At 31.3% G+C, this 19,041-nt stretch overlaps 1 protein-coding gene across 5 annotated transcripts in view; it reads left to right on the top strand.

The window, feature by feature from the left end:
• The window catches only part of LOC139488128 (cyclic nucleotide-binding domain-containing protein 2-like), a 79,186-nt gene extending 61,135 nt beyond the window's left edge, over nt 1-18,051 (top strand). For 3 of the 5 annotated variants that reach the window (XM_071273523.1, XM_071273522.1, XM_071273525.1), the window contains exons 14-19: nt 5,413-5,558; nt 7,086-7,307; nt 8,728-8,806; nt 10,176-10,336; nt 15,906-16,040; nt 17,824-18,051. In XM_071273523.1, the coding sequence (XP_071129624.1) occupies nt 5,413-5,558; nt 7,086-7,307; nt 8,728-8,806; nt 10,176-10,336; nt 15,906-16,040; nt 17,824-17,994 (914 nt within the window). In that variant the 3' untranslated portion in view covers nt 17,995-18,051. The remainder of the gene's footprint in view (nt 1-5,412; nt 5,559-7,085; nt 7,308-8,727; nt 8,807-10,175; nt 10,337-15,905; nt 16,041-17,823) is intronic. The other 2 variants (XM_071273526.1, XM_071273527.1) reach the window with 1 other exon arrangement.
• Nucleotides 18,052-19,041: the final 990 nt, after the last annotated feature.

Here is a 19,041-nt window from a genome sequence, read left to right as displayed (position 1 = left end):
TTTTTATTTTTAAAGGAATAATCAACTAGATATTAAATTCTACTGTTTCATCTAAGGCATTTTTTTGGTCTTTATAATTTATATTATTGGATACTATTGGATTTCATTTTCTGATAAATAATTCCAAATATACAGTTTAACATCTATCATAATGATATAAAAATTAAGGCGCACTACACAGACAAAGTTTGCTTCATACCTCGATTTAGAATTATACCTTAATTTATAAAGTGTTGTTGTGATTTCTGAGCACATGGTGAACTTTTAGTCCCCAAAGATATCTTCAGCTCTAAATTCATTGAATAGCCACTGACATAATTTATAAAAAGTAGAATAACAAAAATTTCGAACTACAAGGAAAACATACTGATCTTTTTCGTTGATTCATTTAGAAATTATAAAGAAATGAAGGTTCCAACTCCCCCGAACAAATTTGACAGAGACGATTTTGGCTTTTTGGTCTGTGTATCTTTTTGGTCTTATAACACCTTAAGTATGTTTACATTCCGACTTGAACGTTCCTAATTGTCAATATAGAACAGCTCTCCGAACGCAAATAAAGTAAAATTTCTTTTTGAAACAAAATCTATTCACGGGGAATTAGTTTTAATTGAGAAATTTTATTCCTGAAGAGTTATGTGTACCTATATCACCAATGTCGTATGCATGTTACAGTTTGTCTTCTAACAGCTATCAGTTTCGTCGTTTGACCAACACTAACAGTACAAGTGTCGCTACAATATTAGGCTACTTTGTTTCTGACGTATAAAATGAGAATTGTTCGTGAGTCTACTTAGTGGAAATTATAAAACTTCCTGTTTGATAATTGATTTCCTCTCTTACTGGCACGTTTCATGTGGGCTTATGATTGTGAAATTATTTTCATTTTTATTACTTGCAAAAAGTATATTTTCTTCACTCAAAATGATAATAATCAAAAATTAAGAAAATTTTACTGATGGTAAGTATTATGATTTAGCATTTAAAAAAATGCTTATCTGCTTTATTGCATACATCTCTTTTTTTTTTATAAAATTTATAAAATGAACTTTTCTCTCTCTACATTACAAACTGCACGTACTGATGATGTACTGGCCTGTTTGTAATCATATCTACAGCAGGACCTTAAATGGTTTAATAGAAAAAAATATTTATTCTTCAACATCTGCTCAACCCTAAAATCACTTTCTTTACATTGAATGACTTTGACCAACGCTTCCAAGTAAACTATTGATATAATGGTTTCAAATGATACAGCTGAATATGGAATATGGCAGTTGTTATCTTATAGTTCGTTTCTTTGTATGTTGCATTATTGTTTGTTTTTGTTGCACTTCAGTGTTCTGATATTTTGTCGTTTTCCTATTATAGTTGATGTGTTTCCGTCGGGTTTAGTTTGTATCCCAGAATTGTTTTATCTCAATCGATTTAATACTTTTCAACAGTGGTATACTCCTGTTGCATTTATTTACGAAGTGTTTTCTTTCTTTGTATCCTTCATTGTTCGTTTTGATTTCAAAACTATTCTTGTTTGAAAATACTCAATTCCGACATCATGGCCGACATAGCAAACAAAAATATATCACTAAAATTCAAGTTTTGTCTATAGTCTAAAGGAACAGAAAATTTTACAATTTTACAAAATGTTTATAATGGTGATATATATCTACTGCCTATTTACATCAAAGCTGTTACACGACTTACAGGCGTAATAGCCCTTACATGAAGATTTAATGAATGAATTACGTTATTTGCTTATAACCTTGAAAACAATGATAGTTAGATATAAAAGGACAACTGTTCCCCAATACAGAATCTACAAATTAGTCAATTTTGCTTAAATCTTTGAATAACTCTTAATACGAGGTAATTACCCTTATTTTTTTTCTAAGTTTAATTTTCAAAACCGTCAGATGATCTCTTATAAGAGTTATTGCCCTTGTTATTGATTTTGACAATATTTAAGAGAATATGATAGATAGAGAGAAACTTTAAATACTAAAAATGAACCAATTGACCGAATCCATAAATTAGTCGACATTGCTGAAATCGATTGTCGACTCTTTATGGGAGTTACTGCCCTTTATTGACAATTATTACCATGCTTTACTTGTTTGCCCATTGTCTTTAAATTAATATAGATCGATAGAATCTTTGAATTGCAACAATGATCAGCAAGACAGTTCTACAAATAAGTCCTTTATTTGATTTGCCGAAAACGTTAGTTGACCTCTAAAAGAAGTTACGGCCGTAAAAGGTATATTTCTATTATTTTTAGATTACAATAGATAGAGAGAAACTGTAACTACTAAACTCGATCAACCAAACAAATACTAGTAAGCCTATATTGCTGAAATCGTTGGTCGACTCTTTTTAGGAGCAATAGCCTTTAAATGGTCATTTTTATACGACCGCAAAATTTGAAAAAATTTTCGTCGTATATTGCTATCACGTTGGCGTCGTCGTCGGCGTCGTCGTCGTCGTCGTCGTCGTCGTCGTCGTCCGAATACTTTTAGTTTTCGCACTCTAACTTGAGTAAAAGTGAATAGAAATCTATGAAATTTTAACACAAGGTTTATGACCACAAAAGGAAGGTTGGGATTGATTTTGGGAGTTTTGGTCCCAACATTTTAGGAATTAGGGGCCAAAAAGGGCCCAAATAAGCATTTTCTTGGTTTTCGCACTATAACTTTAGTTTAAGTTAATAAAAATCTATGAAATTTTGACACAAGGTTTATGACCACAAAAGAAAGGTTGGTATTGATTTTGGGAGTTTTGGTTCCAACAGTTTAGGAATTAGGGGCCAAAAAAGGGCCAAAATAAGCATTATTCTTGGTTTTCGCACAATAACTTTAGTTTAAGTAAATAGAAATCAATGAAATTTAAACACAATGTTTATCACCACAAAAGGAAGGTTGGTATTGATTTTGGGAGTTAAGGTCCCAACAGTTTAGGAATTAGGGGCCAAAAAAGGACCCAAATAAGCATTTTTCTTGGTTTTCGCACCATAACTTTAGTATAAGTAAATAGAAATCTATGAAATTTAAACACAAGGTTTATGACCATAAAAGGAAGGTTGGTATTGATTTTGGGAGTTTTGGTCCCAACAGTTTAGGAATAAAGGGCCCAAAGGGTCCAAAATTAAACTTTGTTTGATTTCATCAAAAATTGAATAATTGGGGTTCTTTGATATGCCGAATCTAACTGTGTATGTAGATTCTTAATTTTTGGTCCCGTTTTCAAATTGGTCTACATTAAGGTCCAAAGGGTCCAAAATTAAACTTAGTTTGATTTTAACAAAAATTGAATCCTTGGGGTTCTTTGATATGCTGAATCTAAAAATGTACTTAGATTTTTTATTATTGGCCCAGTTTTCAAGTTGGTCCAAATCGGGGTCCAAAATTAAACTTTGTTTGATTTCATCAAAAATTGAATAATTGGGGTTCTTTGATATGCCAAATCTAACTGTGTATGTAGATTCTTAATTTTTGGTCCCGTTTTAAAATTGGTCTACATTAAAGTCCAAAGGGTCCAAAATCAAACTAAGTATGATTTTAACAAAAATTGAATTCTTGGGCCTCTTTGATATGCTGAATCTAAACATGTACTAAGATTTTTGATTATGGGCCCAGTTTTCAAGTTGGTCCAAATCAGGATCCAAAATTATTATATTAAGTATTGTGCAATAGCAAGAAATTTTCAATTGCACAGTATTCAGCAATAGCAAGAAATCTTCAATTGCACAGTATTGTGCAATAGCAAGAAATCTTCAATTGCACAGTATTGTGCAATAGCAAATATTTTCAATTGCACAGTATTGCACAATAGCAAGAAATATCTAATTGCACAATATTGTGCAATAGCAAGAAATTCCAATTGGATTTCAATTGGAGTTATCTTTCTTTGTCCAGAATAGTAGTTGAATCAACTTAAATCATTGTTTTATACAATATACAATGTATATTCACTTTTACTACCAACTGATAGATTAAAACAATCTTTACCATTCAGTGATAGCAAGCACTTTTTTTACATTTTAATATTTTATGATGTATTTAAATGAGTAGTTATTGTTGCAAACTTCATTAGAAATTTGAATTGAGATCAGTTTTGAAATAAGGGAAAGGGGGATGTGAAAAAAAAAATTGGGGGGTCAATGTTTTTCATTTCAGATTTCATAAATAAAAAGAAAATTTCTTCAAACATTTTTTTGAGAGGATTAATATTCAACAGCATAGTGAATTGCTCAAAGGCAAAAAAAAATTTTTAAGTTCATTAGACCACATTCATTCTGTGTCAGAAACCTATGCTGTGTCAACTATTTAATCACAGTCCAAATTTAGAGCTGAATCCAGCTTGAATGTTGTGTCCATACTTGCCCCAACCGTTCAGGGTTCAACCTCTGCGGTCGTATAAAGCTGCGCCCTGCGGAGCATCTGGTTACCATTTGTTTGCGTTTTTGCCTTTTTTCTAGTAATACTAATAAGAAAAAAATTATATATGGGTCGTATTTGCCTTTATTAAAGCCAATATACTATTAAAGATTGCACCTGCACGTCAGACAAAGTTGATAATGCAGGCATCAGTAAACCTTAAGATAAAACCTAAACAATTTAAACATATAATTTAGATCTCGATTTTCTTAAGTGATGTCTAAAGTCAAACATCGACGACCCACAAACGTCATTTAAACTAAAAAGATACACTCGCTCAATTCGGTTTATAGTTCTTTTCTTATTATGGAAATACTAGATATCTAGAGAAGGGCGTATGTCAATTATTTTAAATTAATGACAAGCTACGTGCACTAACTTCGTTTTCTACATTATATAGTGAAACGTCAAATCGTAGGTTTCTTCCTTCCATTTCCTGACTGAAGATATTTAAACCGATATCTAAGGAAAGCAACTACCCTCTATAGTCTGTCTAATGAGTATAAAAGCAGAACATTTCTTATAACGTAGGAAGCTTAAACTTCAAATTGCTTTGCTCTTTTTAACTATTTGAATGATTTTAACATTTTATGACATGTTTAGATCATGACTAAGCTCTAAAAGACGTTTTCATACGTTGCACACAGTCAAAGTCATATTTTTTTTAATTTATCATTAATTAATGCATACACCTAGTAGGTTAAAAAAATATGCATTATATTAAACTTAATTACCAAAAAACTGTATGATGTTCACGCCTTTCCATTGTGTTAATGATTTCTTCAAATCGAACATTTGAAATGTTTGCGTGGTGAAATGAAGACATGTGATTCAATTGTCCCTTTACCAACCTTAAGAGAATTAGTTTGACATGAACGGCTTTGATTTATATATAAATATATCAATTAAGAAGTATATTTTTAAAAATATGCAAATACAGGCGTGTAATTATTACTCTATGAACATTTTATGGTTTCAGGTGAAAAAGAACAATTAGTTCGAAAGAAGAGAGAAAACTTTGAAACATGGCAGTATCGGTCAAATTTAAAAAGTCATTCAAAAATTGATAAGCGAAAAAAGCAGAAACGTTACTTCAAAAACCAGTTCGAAATGGAACATTTTTTGGTGAGTTATATTGAACTTCTTGTCAAACACAAACACACATCACTATATATATATATATATATATATATGAGTCTGAAAGATTGTGTAACAATACCGATATCGGTATTGTTACACAATCTTTCAGACTCATATAATTTTTCCTGTTTGTGTAGTATTGTCAATTTTGATGATCCAATACCTATTAAGTTTACTGGTTGGTAGATTCGTATAGACTCTATATATATATATATATATATATATATATATATATATATATATATATATATATATATATATATTCAAATTACAGAAAATGTTCGATAATCTTATTTTAGAGAAAACATGTATATCTTAAGAAGATAATAAGACATCTATCAACCACAAGAATAAAGCACAAGGATTCTAACAACTACATATTTATGATATTATCATAATACCCTGAACAATGAGGAAAATTTATACCGTACAATACACTATGGCAGGCACCTGATAACAAAATGAAAAACAATACAACAGGAAAAAATGAAACATTACAACATTGAAATGTAAAACACAATACAAAATAAAAATGTAAAAAATGCAACAGAAAAAAGTACGTTTTGATTTCAGTCAATACAAATGTTGCAATATAGTTTCGTGAGCAATGCATTTATAGTTATCACTTTTACATATCCTACTCCTTGCAGTAAGATGCAATGTATATCTCTTCATGTGAGAAATAAAATGAGTGGTAGTCGTCTGTCAGACGATAACAAACAACAACCATTGAAATACTATTTTTTTGGTTTTACAAATGCACACAACGATCACTGTTCATATCATCATGTTTGTAGGCCCTCAATCATTTTCCTTGACCTTATACTTTGGTATAAAAACATCTTTTTGAATGGGCTCTACTCATCAAGCTTGTTTAAAGACCAACGTCAACTCAGAATATACCATAAAGACTAACAGTTAGTACACCTTCAATACGTTATAAAGTGTGAAAATCAGTCTGAAAAAATAAAACAATCTACAATGCAAAAAACAAAAGTATCTTTAGGATGTAGGGCTATAAAGGTGTAATACAGTGTTCTAGTGGCCTAATACGAAAATTCATAATGTACACATTTCATTACGATTTTATACGATATATACAGAACAGATATACCAGCATAATATTCTATAAAGAATAGTAAAAAGGCAGATAATACTAAAGGGTTAATACAAATTGAACAGTTGGAATAAAGGCAACAGTAGTATACGGCTGTTCAAAAGTGATAAATCGATTGACAAAAAGCAAATCCGGGTTACAAACTAAAAACAACAGAAACACTGAAGTCCAACAAAAACAAACGCCAACATATGTAGAAACGAACTATTCGATATCAACTTCCATATTCAATAAAACGATAACACCTTGGCAAAATAACCCGACAAATATCGATAAAATACTACACAGAAAAACTAAAGTCTGAACACACGAACCATGAATTATCATTCCCTGACATTATTTTTTTGGTACATTTTAGATGTACACTTTACTGAGAAAGTTGGTTTATATTCTAGGATAAAACGTTGCCTGGCTTGTATAATCCTTTAGAGAGACTTGGTATTATAGACTATAATGATGTCATAAAGAAATATAAAACCAGGATCGTGCGTAGGAAGTCTCAAGTATTTTCACTACCACCACTAAATGAAAATACTCATTTAGTAACGAAACAAAACGAACAACCCGACGAAGTCAACCAAGCACCTGAATCCAATAAAATTAGAAGAACGTCTAAAGTGAGTATGCATCATCAATAAATAATACAAAACTCGTGTGTTTTTTGTTTTTTATACACATTAGACGTGACTGTCAGACATGTACAAGTGAGAGGTTGACTCTTGCTCTGGTGTCTCTCGTCCCTCTTTTTTTGAGCCAGCTATAAAACCAGTTTCTAAATCAGAAAATGCCTGTACTAAGTCAGAAAAATGACAATTGTTTTCTATTAGTTTGATTTGTTTGCGTTTCTGAGTTTGCAATTTGTTTAGGTAATTTCGGTTTGAATTCTTCTGTATTTTTGTTATTTACTTTTTAATCATGCCAATACCTGGTTACTTTTTAATCATGCCTATACCTGGTTACTTTTTAATCATGCCAATACCTGGTTACTTTTTAATCATGCCAATACCTGGTTACTTTTTTATCATGCCAATACCTGGTTACTTTTTAATCATGCCAATACCTGGTTACTTTTTAATTATGCCAATACCTGGTTACTTTTTAATCATGCCAATACCTGGTTACTTTTTAGTTATGCCAATACCTGGTTACTTTTTAATCATGCCAATACCTGGTTACTTTTCCCCTGGCTGATTAAATCATATTCTTCTAATAGCCCAGTAGAAGCTGCAAGACAGTTGAATTGATAAAAACGATTGATATGGATTTCAGTATGCCCTACCAGATTCTATACTGAATGACCCTCATCAAGTTCACTTGACGCCAAAGTTTAAACACATTTACAAATGTAAAACGCTCTAAACAGATCAGACAAAATTGTCAAGGGATACCTTTTCTGGAGGAAGCAGCTTTAGTTTTATTGCAATTACACTAATCATTAGCTACAACTTTACAATAAGAAAGCATCGATTCAATTGTAGTAATATAGCACTGGGTATGTGACGGAGAGCTATCTCCTGAAGGACTGATAGCATTCTAGCAGTAGTTGTTACCATGTTATAATAATACATAGTTTTTAAACTAATTACAGTGTACATGTGTTTTCATTGTCAAATAATATTCTTCAGTTCCGCTCACTCTTCTTATATCTAGAAATTACTATTATCCCATTATGTATTACAACAAGTAATATTGTAATAAAATATAACACTGTTCATTTAATTCTTGGTCTAACGATATCGAATAATTGTTATTACCCTTCACCAGAATTGCTCAAATGAAAAACAATCTGAATTATTGAGATATCTGTTGATAACAGTTAAAACAAGTCAGTTCAAGCCAAGTCGATCCAGACCAGTGGAATCAATCATAGGTAAATATTGTTCACGACAGTTGAACACGAATTAGTATTTGTCTGTACCAAGTCAGTTGTCTTTCAGTTTGGAATTTTCCTCGACGATCAGTATTTTTGAGATTTTTGTCGTCAATGTAGAATGATTTGGTTCTTAGTGATATTTTCATTATTTCGTTTCACTATAGGGTGCCTATCTTGCCACACCATCCAGACGACGTAGCAGTATCAGTACGATTTCGGACCATTTAGATGAAGGAGAGCAAGGTAAAGAACATGGAAGATTTAATTTCTAAATGTAGTATTGACAAAGACATCCTTCATTTTGATAAATGTATTCATCAACTAATAAAAATAAGTCACATTCAGAAACAGCTCAGACAAAAATCAGCAGAGCAAGCCATGCCTATTCTGTCTAGCTCCTTTTAGAGTTCATACAATTCCATCACTTTATGATTTTTGTTGTTTCGATAAGCACTGCCTGGATAGCCTATATATATGATATATTATTTCGTACCCGACTATGATATTTGTATTACGATTCTCCATCGTGCATGTTTTATTTTACTTACAAGACAAACAAATAATTTTGTATCGAACATGTAGACAGAACTACAAATATATATTTTTAGTTAATATATAAGACAAAAAAAAATTAAATCCATAATTATGACGGCGTGCACAAAGTTGACGGCAAGTGTAAAATGCGCTTTTAAAATAGTTTTATACAACCGTGTTTAAAATATTTTTGAATAAGAATAAGAATAAGAATTGTATTATGATAAAATGATGAATGCATGCCATTAAAATTCACATTACTAGTTTGGTAAATTGAAATTTAATCTATAAAGCATGAAACGGACATATAGAAAACGGCAAAAATACGTTGTAACTTGTAACATTAAAAAAGCATAAGTTAGAGTTTTTGACCTAAAACTTTTACAAATTCAACATATTTTCCTGCATTTTCGTATAATAGAATTGTTAGGATTCGAACTCTGACATATCACGAAAATCATCGCAAAAGAAATCAAAAACGATCATGGTAGATAAGTTTGGAATAATCTTCGTTATGTGTAAGAAGTAGTAATTTGGAAGGACTAATAATCGAAGTGGAAGAATCGGCAAGAAAAAATATGTAATTGCAATCTTTTTATTTTCAAAATAACTTGGTATTCCAAATGTGCATAACAAGAGGTTCAAAATAATCTGCAAAATATGAACGATTCGATAGTCCAGACTGAACACCAGAATTTTCTTAATGTCCAGCTATTATGTTACAATCTAAAGAAATGAAGTTTTAACGCTGTTTTCTGAAAAGGGTCCACGACATAGTCGCTAATTATTTCCATTTCACTGCTCTTAGCATATATTTATTTACATTTCCAGAATGTGCATTTGCTGCACTTTTTTGTTCGAAAGAAAAAAGAAATATGTTGAACGAAAATATTTAAAGCTATGTGATAAACTAGGTGTCCAGTGTTTTTGTGACGCGCTTGTTTTCTGGGAGAAAATGCCGACGTCGTAAAGGGTTTTAGTAATTTGAAGACGTTATGTTTGTGGACTCAGCTTTGTGCACGCCGTCTATGTGAAGTTAAAAGAGATTTATTACTGTTTAGACACTTTAATTTTATAGAAATACGCCAAGCTGAGACAACGATGGGCCAAGGACGAAAGACAATTGCCGATGAGTTCGAAGATAACAAAAAGAAAGGCGATGATGATGAAGAATCAGACGAAGAGGAAGATCATTCGGAATTCATAGAACTTTGCGTTTTGGAAAGAGGACAATACTTTGTAAGTGGTAACATAACAATAATATTTAATAAGAGTACATATCTAATAATATATTGATTGAATGATTTTACAGTGATTTTAGGAAATAATGTTATGTTGCGATTCATTTTACTTGCCTATTAAAATGTATCAGACCATTCATTTAAGGATGTTCGCTTGTCATGTTTTGGGATTTTTGTCAGATTTTCGGAATCCTCTAGTTTTATACATTTGAATGCCTTAAAAAATGCTCATTTTTCTTTTTCTAAATCTTTCACATGTATGGTTATAAGCAATATGTAAAATTCTTATAAAATCTTTGTTATTTTTTAATATTTTTTTAGAACTATAACTTGCCAATGATAAAGCTATGATAAATCAAGAGTGGTCGTTTTCCCGCATAAATTTCAATTGCTAAAATCTCGAAAACAAGTACATTGTCCTATATTTGTAATTTGCTCTTTTGGTTCCTTTATTAATTCCCTGACAATATATACTAGTGTTATTAAAAGCTTGTTATTTTGAAACTGAGTAGCGAACTTCCTTAAAGTCAGGTACGATATGCCGATCACTCGTTGTATAAAGTGGTGCGGTGAACTTTAGGGTTTACGTGATAGTGGTAACATTGAGGAAAAAAAAGGATTTTTTTTTAAAGATGCTAAAGAAAGGAAAGCAATCACAAATTATGTGTTAGAAAGACAATAAAATACCCAGAAAACAAACATGATTCATAACAGAGATGGGAAAAGCAAATGAGAGTAATGTAACTCTTGTAAAATACCGGAGTGGACATCCAAGCATTCTGCTCGAGTTGGCAGGTCCAACGTAACTAGAACATTCATCGCGCCATTTGCGAGAAAAATAGATAAACCATAAAAGTTTAAATGAATTAAAGTAATGTTATTTAAGATAAAGGATAGAAAAAACATACACGGAAAATTAAAAGCCCTGGTTAGTATCTTTTTTGTACGCAGCAATTCTTTATAAAAGAACTAATGATACAAAAAGCAACACCATAAATATTGTTTACCTGCACCTCATTTGGATAGCATTAATACTCTATTTAATAATATCAAATATGGTATAGTTACGACTTCACCGTGACTTCATGATTTATGGTATACACTTATAATTCGACAAACGTATTTTTATACGAGCTCTTTACGCACAATCTTTAATTTTCACATCCAAATTACAACTAAATTGGAATCCTAATACATTTAGCAATGCAACAGTCAAAACCGCATCCAGAATCAAACAATATGTTTCAAAAGGACTAAAAGTTCATTTAAATGGAAAAGCCGTAAGACTACATGTTGTGTCCTGTAAGAAGTAAAACTGTGACTTTATGAAACTCCCTATGAAATGCGTGCGGATGTTTTGTTAGTTTTAAATGGTCATGTCATCGGTTTTTGAAGCAATGCCTTTGACATTGGATAATTAAAGGTGTTATGTTGATACAAAGCCGTCTTGAGGTCGACATCCTTAGATCATAATAGCGTGTTAAAATCTTCGTAATCCTTCCATGTTGATTGCTCTTTTTAACAATGCATGGATTATTATATTTCATTACTATCAGGAATGTCACAAACTCGAAGGTTGGTTCGTTTTAAAGTTTAACTTGTAAACATACATATGTGGACATATGTTTACAGCTTGCAAACTTTATATTTGAACTTTAATGGCCCTGCGAAAAATGAATGTTTTAATATGTACCAGATAGATGTATAACTAAAACCTAAACCATAAACAGTTTACAGGAGGTATAGTATGTCAATAAACGTTGTGCTGATAGAGACCAGATTTATCGTGTATACTAGTAATTTGATCTCAAACTATTATAAGGCGATATGGTCTCAAAAACTTATGTTTAAACAGGGACCGGATACACGAATATTATGGATATATAACATACTATAAGACATACTAATACTTGTATCTATGGTAAACACTTTTAATCGGACATATGTATTAGTATACGCTCTTTGGCTCCAAAAGCGGTTCTCATCAAGTACGATCTTTGTACTTTCACACCAAAATCACAGCTTCGAATGATGAAACATTTATCAATGAATACAGTCAAAACAACATTCAGACACTATAAGAATATATCTCCGAGCTAAAACTCCTTTAAAATGAAAAAGCTATAAGACTATTGTATTTCCTGTAAGAAGTAAAGTTTAGACTATAGGCAGCCCTCTACGAAATAGGTGCTGTCTTAGTATCAAAGGGTTCCAGTCATCGGTTGCCTTAAAAGGTGTTATGTTGATTCAACGCTGTCTTGAGGTCGACATCTTTCAATCACAATAGAGTATTAAACACAACCGTTTATGATGATTGCTCATTTTATAGATCTCTAGATTTTCATATCTTATTGCATTCAAAGTGTTATCAAGTTGAATTGTGGATCAATTTAACGTTTAACTTGTAAACAAATATAATTTTGGAACATGACTTGCAGTTTTTCTATGAACACAGTTTGCACATTTTATATTTGAACTTAAACAGATATATAGTCTGCAAAAACCGACGTTAAAAAACGGGGACCGATAACCTTACATACGGACATGAGGTATACTTAAATAAATACACTAATATTAATGATTTATATAGCGACCACTGCATCGAGTTTGATACGATATTTATCCACTCTATACAGCTAATTGTTTTCAAATTTAAGACGCGAGGCTCTCCGAGAGTTTTAAATAATTAAAATTTAATTGTCAAGATTGGATAAATATTGTTTTGCACGATATTTGGTGGTGAAATCTGCTTTTCTGATGATTTATAGATGATATATAGCAATATTAAGCCCTCTTTTCGAACGACATGCAAAACATATGTGTTCTTCCTACGTTACGTCATCAGGCTTGGTCGCCTCTTCCGTGATGTTCCAATGGGAATTTCAGAGGAAAGCATGAAAAATTGACGTCATAATCTTATTTTAACCAATGAAGATCTGAGTTCAAACCAACCACACGTTGATTAAATAAAGATAATCAACAGGTCAGGAAATGGATAAATCGAGAAAAAAATAATGAAATACTAATAATCCGACAAACGTATGTGCATACGTTCTTTAGCTTCAAAAGCGGTGATCATCATGCACGATCTTTGCATTTCCACACCATAACCACAACTAAACTTACTTTGGTATATTAACATATATATTAATGCAACAGTCAAAACAACATCCAGAAACAAACAATCTGTGTCAGGATTAAAACTTTCTTTAATCGGAACATCTGTAAGAAAACTATAACTATTTAGGTGTTAGATTAGGAACATATGAAGCTCTCTATGAAGCTATTTTATGTAGTTTTGGTGAATGTTTGTCTTTTCGGCGTTTTTTCGTTTCTTGCCATATTATTTTGAAGCATATCCAAAACTCACAATTAAATGTATCTGAAAGGCAATGCAAATCAACACTTTCATAGAACTTTATTTTGATTGAAAAAAATCTACTTTAGTATTAATAAAAACACAATACTGAATATTTATCAAAATCTATGATATTAAAATTTTTAGTCGTATAGATAAACAGAAATATGACAATGTTATATTAATTTCAAAGCTCTAATGTAAAATTATAATTCAAGAAATTTACAAATGATTCACGAACTATCCTGCTTGTATTTAATGATGTTCTTGAAACTGTAAATACTATACAATTTTGCCCATCTTAATCTACTTTTGAAAGAATAAAACACTTGCATTAACTAATTCTGATCATAATCCCTAAGGACCTTTGTTAATAATTATTGTTGTATTATCATACCAGGCAGCATCAAAATATTGAAAATCTGTCTTTTGTATTCTAAAGGTCACATTTCACTTCCTTAATGTTGTATTCAATTATGCCATCATTTTATTCATTAGAATTATAAATTCTTTTCAAAAGTACAGGATTTGTGAAATTCGTTTTAATTCTGTGTCTTTAAAGCCACCCACTAATAATACATGATAAGCATACAGAAAACTCTGGTTTTTAGAAATAGTTTTATAAACCTTGAATATGTTTAATGGATGCTTTCTTTTCAACTGCTTGCTCAGCTTTTCCCATGTATTGATCATGTACGTATTTGAGTTGTGAATTAAATGCACTGCTCGCGATAAGAAAACATGAATCAGTAATTCTAGCGCCGTTGTAATGCCAAACTTTAAAACCACCTACGATTTTCAGTGTTTGATTTCTCAAATAAATGACATACATGTTCATATAGGGTGAGAAAAGGAGATGTGTATTAAAAATCGAAATATCATCCCAAACATACCCAATAAAAAGAGGAGTATCCCGAGGTTGACATACGTTTAAATGAAAGCGTCGAAATTAAACTAAGTGTATTGAATAATTTCTGTTATAAGTAGTTATCAAAGGGAACTGAACATCAGTCGACAACTTCAAAATAAATAAAGATTTAACAGAAACCATTTAAAAAATACTTAAATGTTTCTGTAAATGAGACGGGTTCAACAACATGTGACGGGGTAAAACCAGTTTCCTGAACAATCGAGTTTCCCCTGTTATCTCGACCTGGAACATAGATAAACGGTCCGAGAAAGCTCATTGCTACTGGCATTACAGACGGTATGAAGAATATAGTATAATATATCATTTTTTATATTGCAGTCTTTTTAATTACAATGGTTTGTGTTGATTAGAAGCTTGGGGTTTATCTGTGAAAATGGTAGAAACAAGCAGACAAGTGAAATGTTTAAGAGTTATGTCCCTTGATCTGCGTCTACCACATTTTAAAACCTTTTTTTTACGTGAATTAAATTTTTTGTTTATATTTTACTCTTTCTGGTTCCAAACTTTAGATATTTGATTCTGGCATGTTCTTAACAACAAGATTTTGTTGAAGGGCTATTATGTCTTTAAAACAGCGCTATTTTCAACTTTTCATGAGTCTTCTGTTTGTTTGTAGATTTTGTTAATCGACATTTTTACTGACATCCGAAGTATCTTTGACAGGAATTATGAAAAGAAATAAAAGTTATTATTGTACTTCGTTTTCCTTATTTTGTTAAATGTTTGTTTGTGACATTTTCTATGCCAATTACATTTCGATATTGTGTTTCATGGACATATTGTCTTTATGCTTCGATGAAAAGGAATTTAATATTTTCAGCAACTATAAAAATTATATGTCCTGACTTTATATAAAGTAATATTCATAAAGGTTACATGAATAATTAATGAACGGTTTTCATCAGCTAACAAACAAATGAGTACAAGAAGAAAGGACAAAAGCAATTTTGTATCTTAATATAAAAATGCCTCATAAATGTCTGTTCTGATTCAATTATTACTCATCAAATTTCAATATTTTATTACAAATGTTAATCATAGATCAGTAAAAGGCGTTCTCAGAGTACCTTGTATCAGAAGCTGAATTTTCAATGGTAAGAATAGGTTTTTTTTAATTCCTTATAACTTTTTACTGAGATCAATGTTGAACAAGAGAGGAAGGGCAAATGGTAATATGTTTCCGCGCCAATGTCATACAATCTTTATTCCAAATTCTCTAAGACAGCAAACCAAATAGATATTGTTATCCTTATACTGATCGAATGGTCTTTTTTTCAGGGTCTGACAGCAGCTCTATATCCAGATCAACCCAGCTTAATCCTTGCCAGCAATGGGGCAGAATGCATTATGATATCAAAGAAATTTTTCTTAGAAAAATGTAGTGAAGAAGCCTTACGCAATATCAATAAAATAGTAAGTTCACTGTCTTTATTTTAATTGAAGTTTTTGAAATTAATATAATCAAAACAACAATGTTAAAGGTACATCGTTTGTTCAGTGAACCATCTTACGGTGTTTATATTTCACATCTAGTACGCTATGTCCATGTCTGTTTTGACGTTTTTGATTTTAACGAACTTAATCTATGTATTACTGGTAAATTATTTAGTCAGGGATTTTGTTTCCATACATTACTTAAAACCTTACTAAATTCTTCCATAAATATAAATATTTGGTTTTGAAGTGGTTGTACTTGTAAAATAACTGATTTCAAACGAAATGGCATATCCTCATGTTTACGGAAATGTTGTTTACCGTGCCCGGAAATTTAGAAATGATCCTGGTAAACTTATCGATCCTTTAAATAAACTTATCCTAAAAGGTTATCAATGCAACACTGTAACTAGATCATTGAATATTGTTTTATTGGTATTAATATTGATTTTGTTATCAGTAAATTAAAAGCAAATTCAATATTATTGTTATATACATATACACATTCATGGATATACAATCTGTCGATACCTGTATATTGGCATTGCACAAGGTCAGGTTTTTCTCTGACTTTTTATGACGTCTTCACACAAAATTCATCGGCTGTTGGATGTGTACTGAATGATAATTTAGTCTCAGATGCATGATTTTTTTATTAGTTGTTATTGGCTTTGAACTAGCTGTCAATAACTGCGAGAATTATCAGATCTAAACTTAGTGTATTTGTTGTTGTTGGGATATACACGTACCCGGCAACATCCACTCTGTGCAGTATAACTATTTGTATCCATCTGATGAGTTAAGCCTTTTTCGACTAATTTTTATAGTTCGTTCTTATGTTGTAATGTTACACCACTGTCCCAGGTTAGGGGAGGAGGGATCCCGCTAACATGTTTAACCCCGCCACATTCTGTATGTATGTGACTGTCCAAAGTCAGGAGATTGATGTGTTACATATTTGTGTTCGCTCTTTTTTTGTACATAAATTAGGCCGTTAGTTTCCTCGTTTGAATTGTTTTACATTTGTCATTTCGGGGCCTTTCATTGCTGACCATGCGGTATGGGCTTTTATTGGTGACCTATAGTTGTTAATTTCTGTGTCATTTGGGCTCTTGGAGAGTTGTCGCATTGGCAATTATACCCCATCTTCTTTTTATATTCCTTAGCTGTATATTTAGATCAATAATGAAATATAACTATTTATTGAACAAGCTTATGTGCTTACTTCTATGGTCTGATTTAAATGACACCGAAATTAACAACTATAGGTCACCGTACGGCCTTATAGTTGTCTTTTTGGCAATCGTACATTAACTTAATGTTTTGTATTGGTTCCTTGTCATATTTTTGCGCAGTTAACTTTATGAACGAGCCAGAAATAACAAATCATTATGATTTTGATTGTAGTTTTCCTCGTTATCAAAACTCAGGATTCATGACACAAACGTATTATATGTTCTGTTAATGAGACGTTTTGTTAGGTCTCTATCAAATTATGAACGTATAGCCTTAGAAAAACATATTTTTATCAAAGCTATTGGGAATTATATGCGTGCAATTAATTTCCGATTTCGTCAATTTCAAGGTCTTAGAAGGATGTTAGAAATTCAGTTATTTGTTTGGTATTCATAGTATATCTCTACGTTTATTAATTAGCATATACTAAGATATAAATGTAATTCAATTTCATTGATGGTACATTAATTCTGAGGTAGAAATATGAAGTTAAAATGAAAGCAATAACAAAATATATTTATTTTAGGAATCACCTTTCCCTAACGACGAGGATCTTCAAAAACGTTTACAAGAATATGTCAACTGGACGTCGCACCGGAAACAGATTTATAACTCTTTAGTTAAAGACATTCATTTTCAAAAGGCGAAACGCATGCAGCGACTAAGTGGACAATTATTGTCATTTAGGCCTGTTTAAAAAGGTTGTTATTTCTTACCATAATTGTTATATAGCAATAAAATGTTTGAGTAGAAATCGTAAGTTTCGACAAGATTTTATTTATTTGAGATAGCAAACTGTACAAATTACTAGGTTCCGGTAAAAAAAGTAATGACTGTTCTTATTGATTGTTCACTTAAGGTTGATACTCACTGTTTTTCTCCATTTCAGCAATAACCTCAATTTGAACCTTTTTTTTTGTCGTTTAGTACATTGTAAATAGTCACATGAATATATTCAAGACGAGAAAATTCAAAGTGGTTTGAATTTGAATCCTGCTTTATACCCCCTTTATATTTTAGCGACAAACTGAGCCTGATTTTTGATGAGCTATTTCAAAAGATCACAAGTCGCAAGGGAACCAATGCAATAAAAAAATAGAACTCTTATTTCATATATGAAGTAGGGCGAAATCAGAGTTCTATATTTTAACTAGATTGCAAGGAAACACATCTTTAAAAATAACAGGGCAGTATCCGGACAGAATAATTTACAATTGTTAAGGCCATATTCTTAAATGACTATCGCAAAATTTTATGTTTTTCTTACACGTCTTTTCTATTTGTAATACTTATTAGATCGTATGATATTTTATTAACCTGAGCTGCTAATAAAATTCACACAGGACATTAGTTTCTCTTTCGTCTCTCGCTCAATATTTGCAAAAATAATTGCCCATAAAGTATGTTTAATTACCCGTTTATATATTAATTGCCTTTAGATGGCAATATCTGAGAAGAAAATAACCTTTTTCTAAGACGTTAACAACATTGTTTACATCCTTAGCAAGTTGTAAAGTTCTCTAGTAAGATTGGAGTAATTATATCTTTCCATGATCATTTATTCATTAATCTGTTACTGTTTTTAGTACACTTTATTGCCTCCCAAGACAACTTAGTTGTAATCAATAGAATAAATAACGGTAGGATAAGCGAAAGGGGAGGTAAACGTTATTGGCGACATTTTTTAATTTTGCGTAATTCGTATGCATAAATAAACACAATGTTGACTGTTGTACCCTTGTTT

Source organism: Mytilus edulis, chromosome 9 (assembly GCF_963676685.1).
Source record: "Mytilus edulis chromosome 9, xbMytEdul2.2, whole genome shotgun sequence".
Classification (NCBI taxonomy): domain Eukaryota; kingdom Metazoa; phylum Mollusca; class Bivalvia; order Mytilida; family Mytilidae; genus Mytilus; species Mytilus edulis.
Note: the sequence above shows the minus strand (reverse complement) of the source record. Positions and strands in the feature narration are given on the sequence as shown.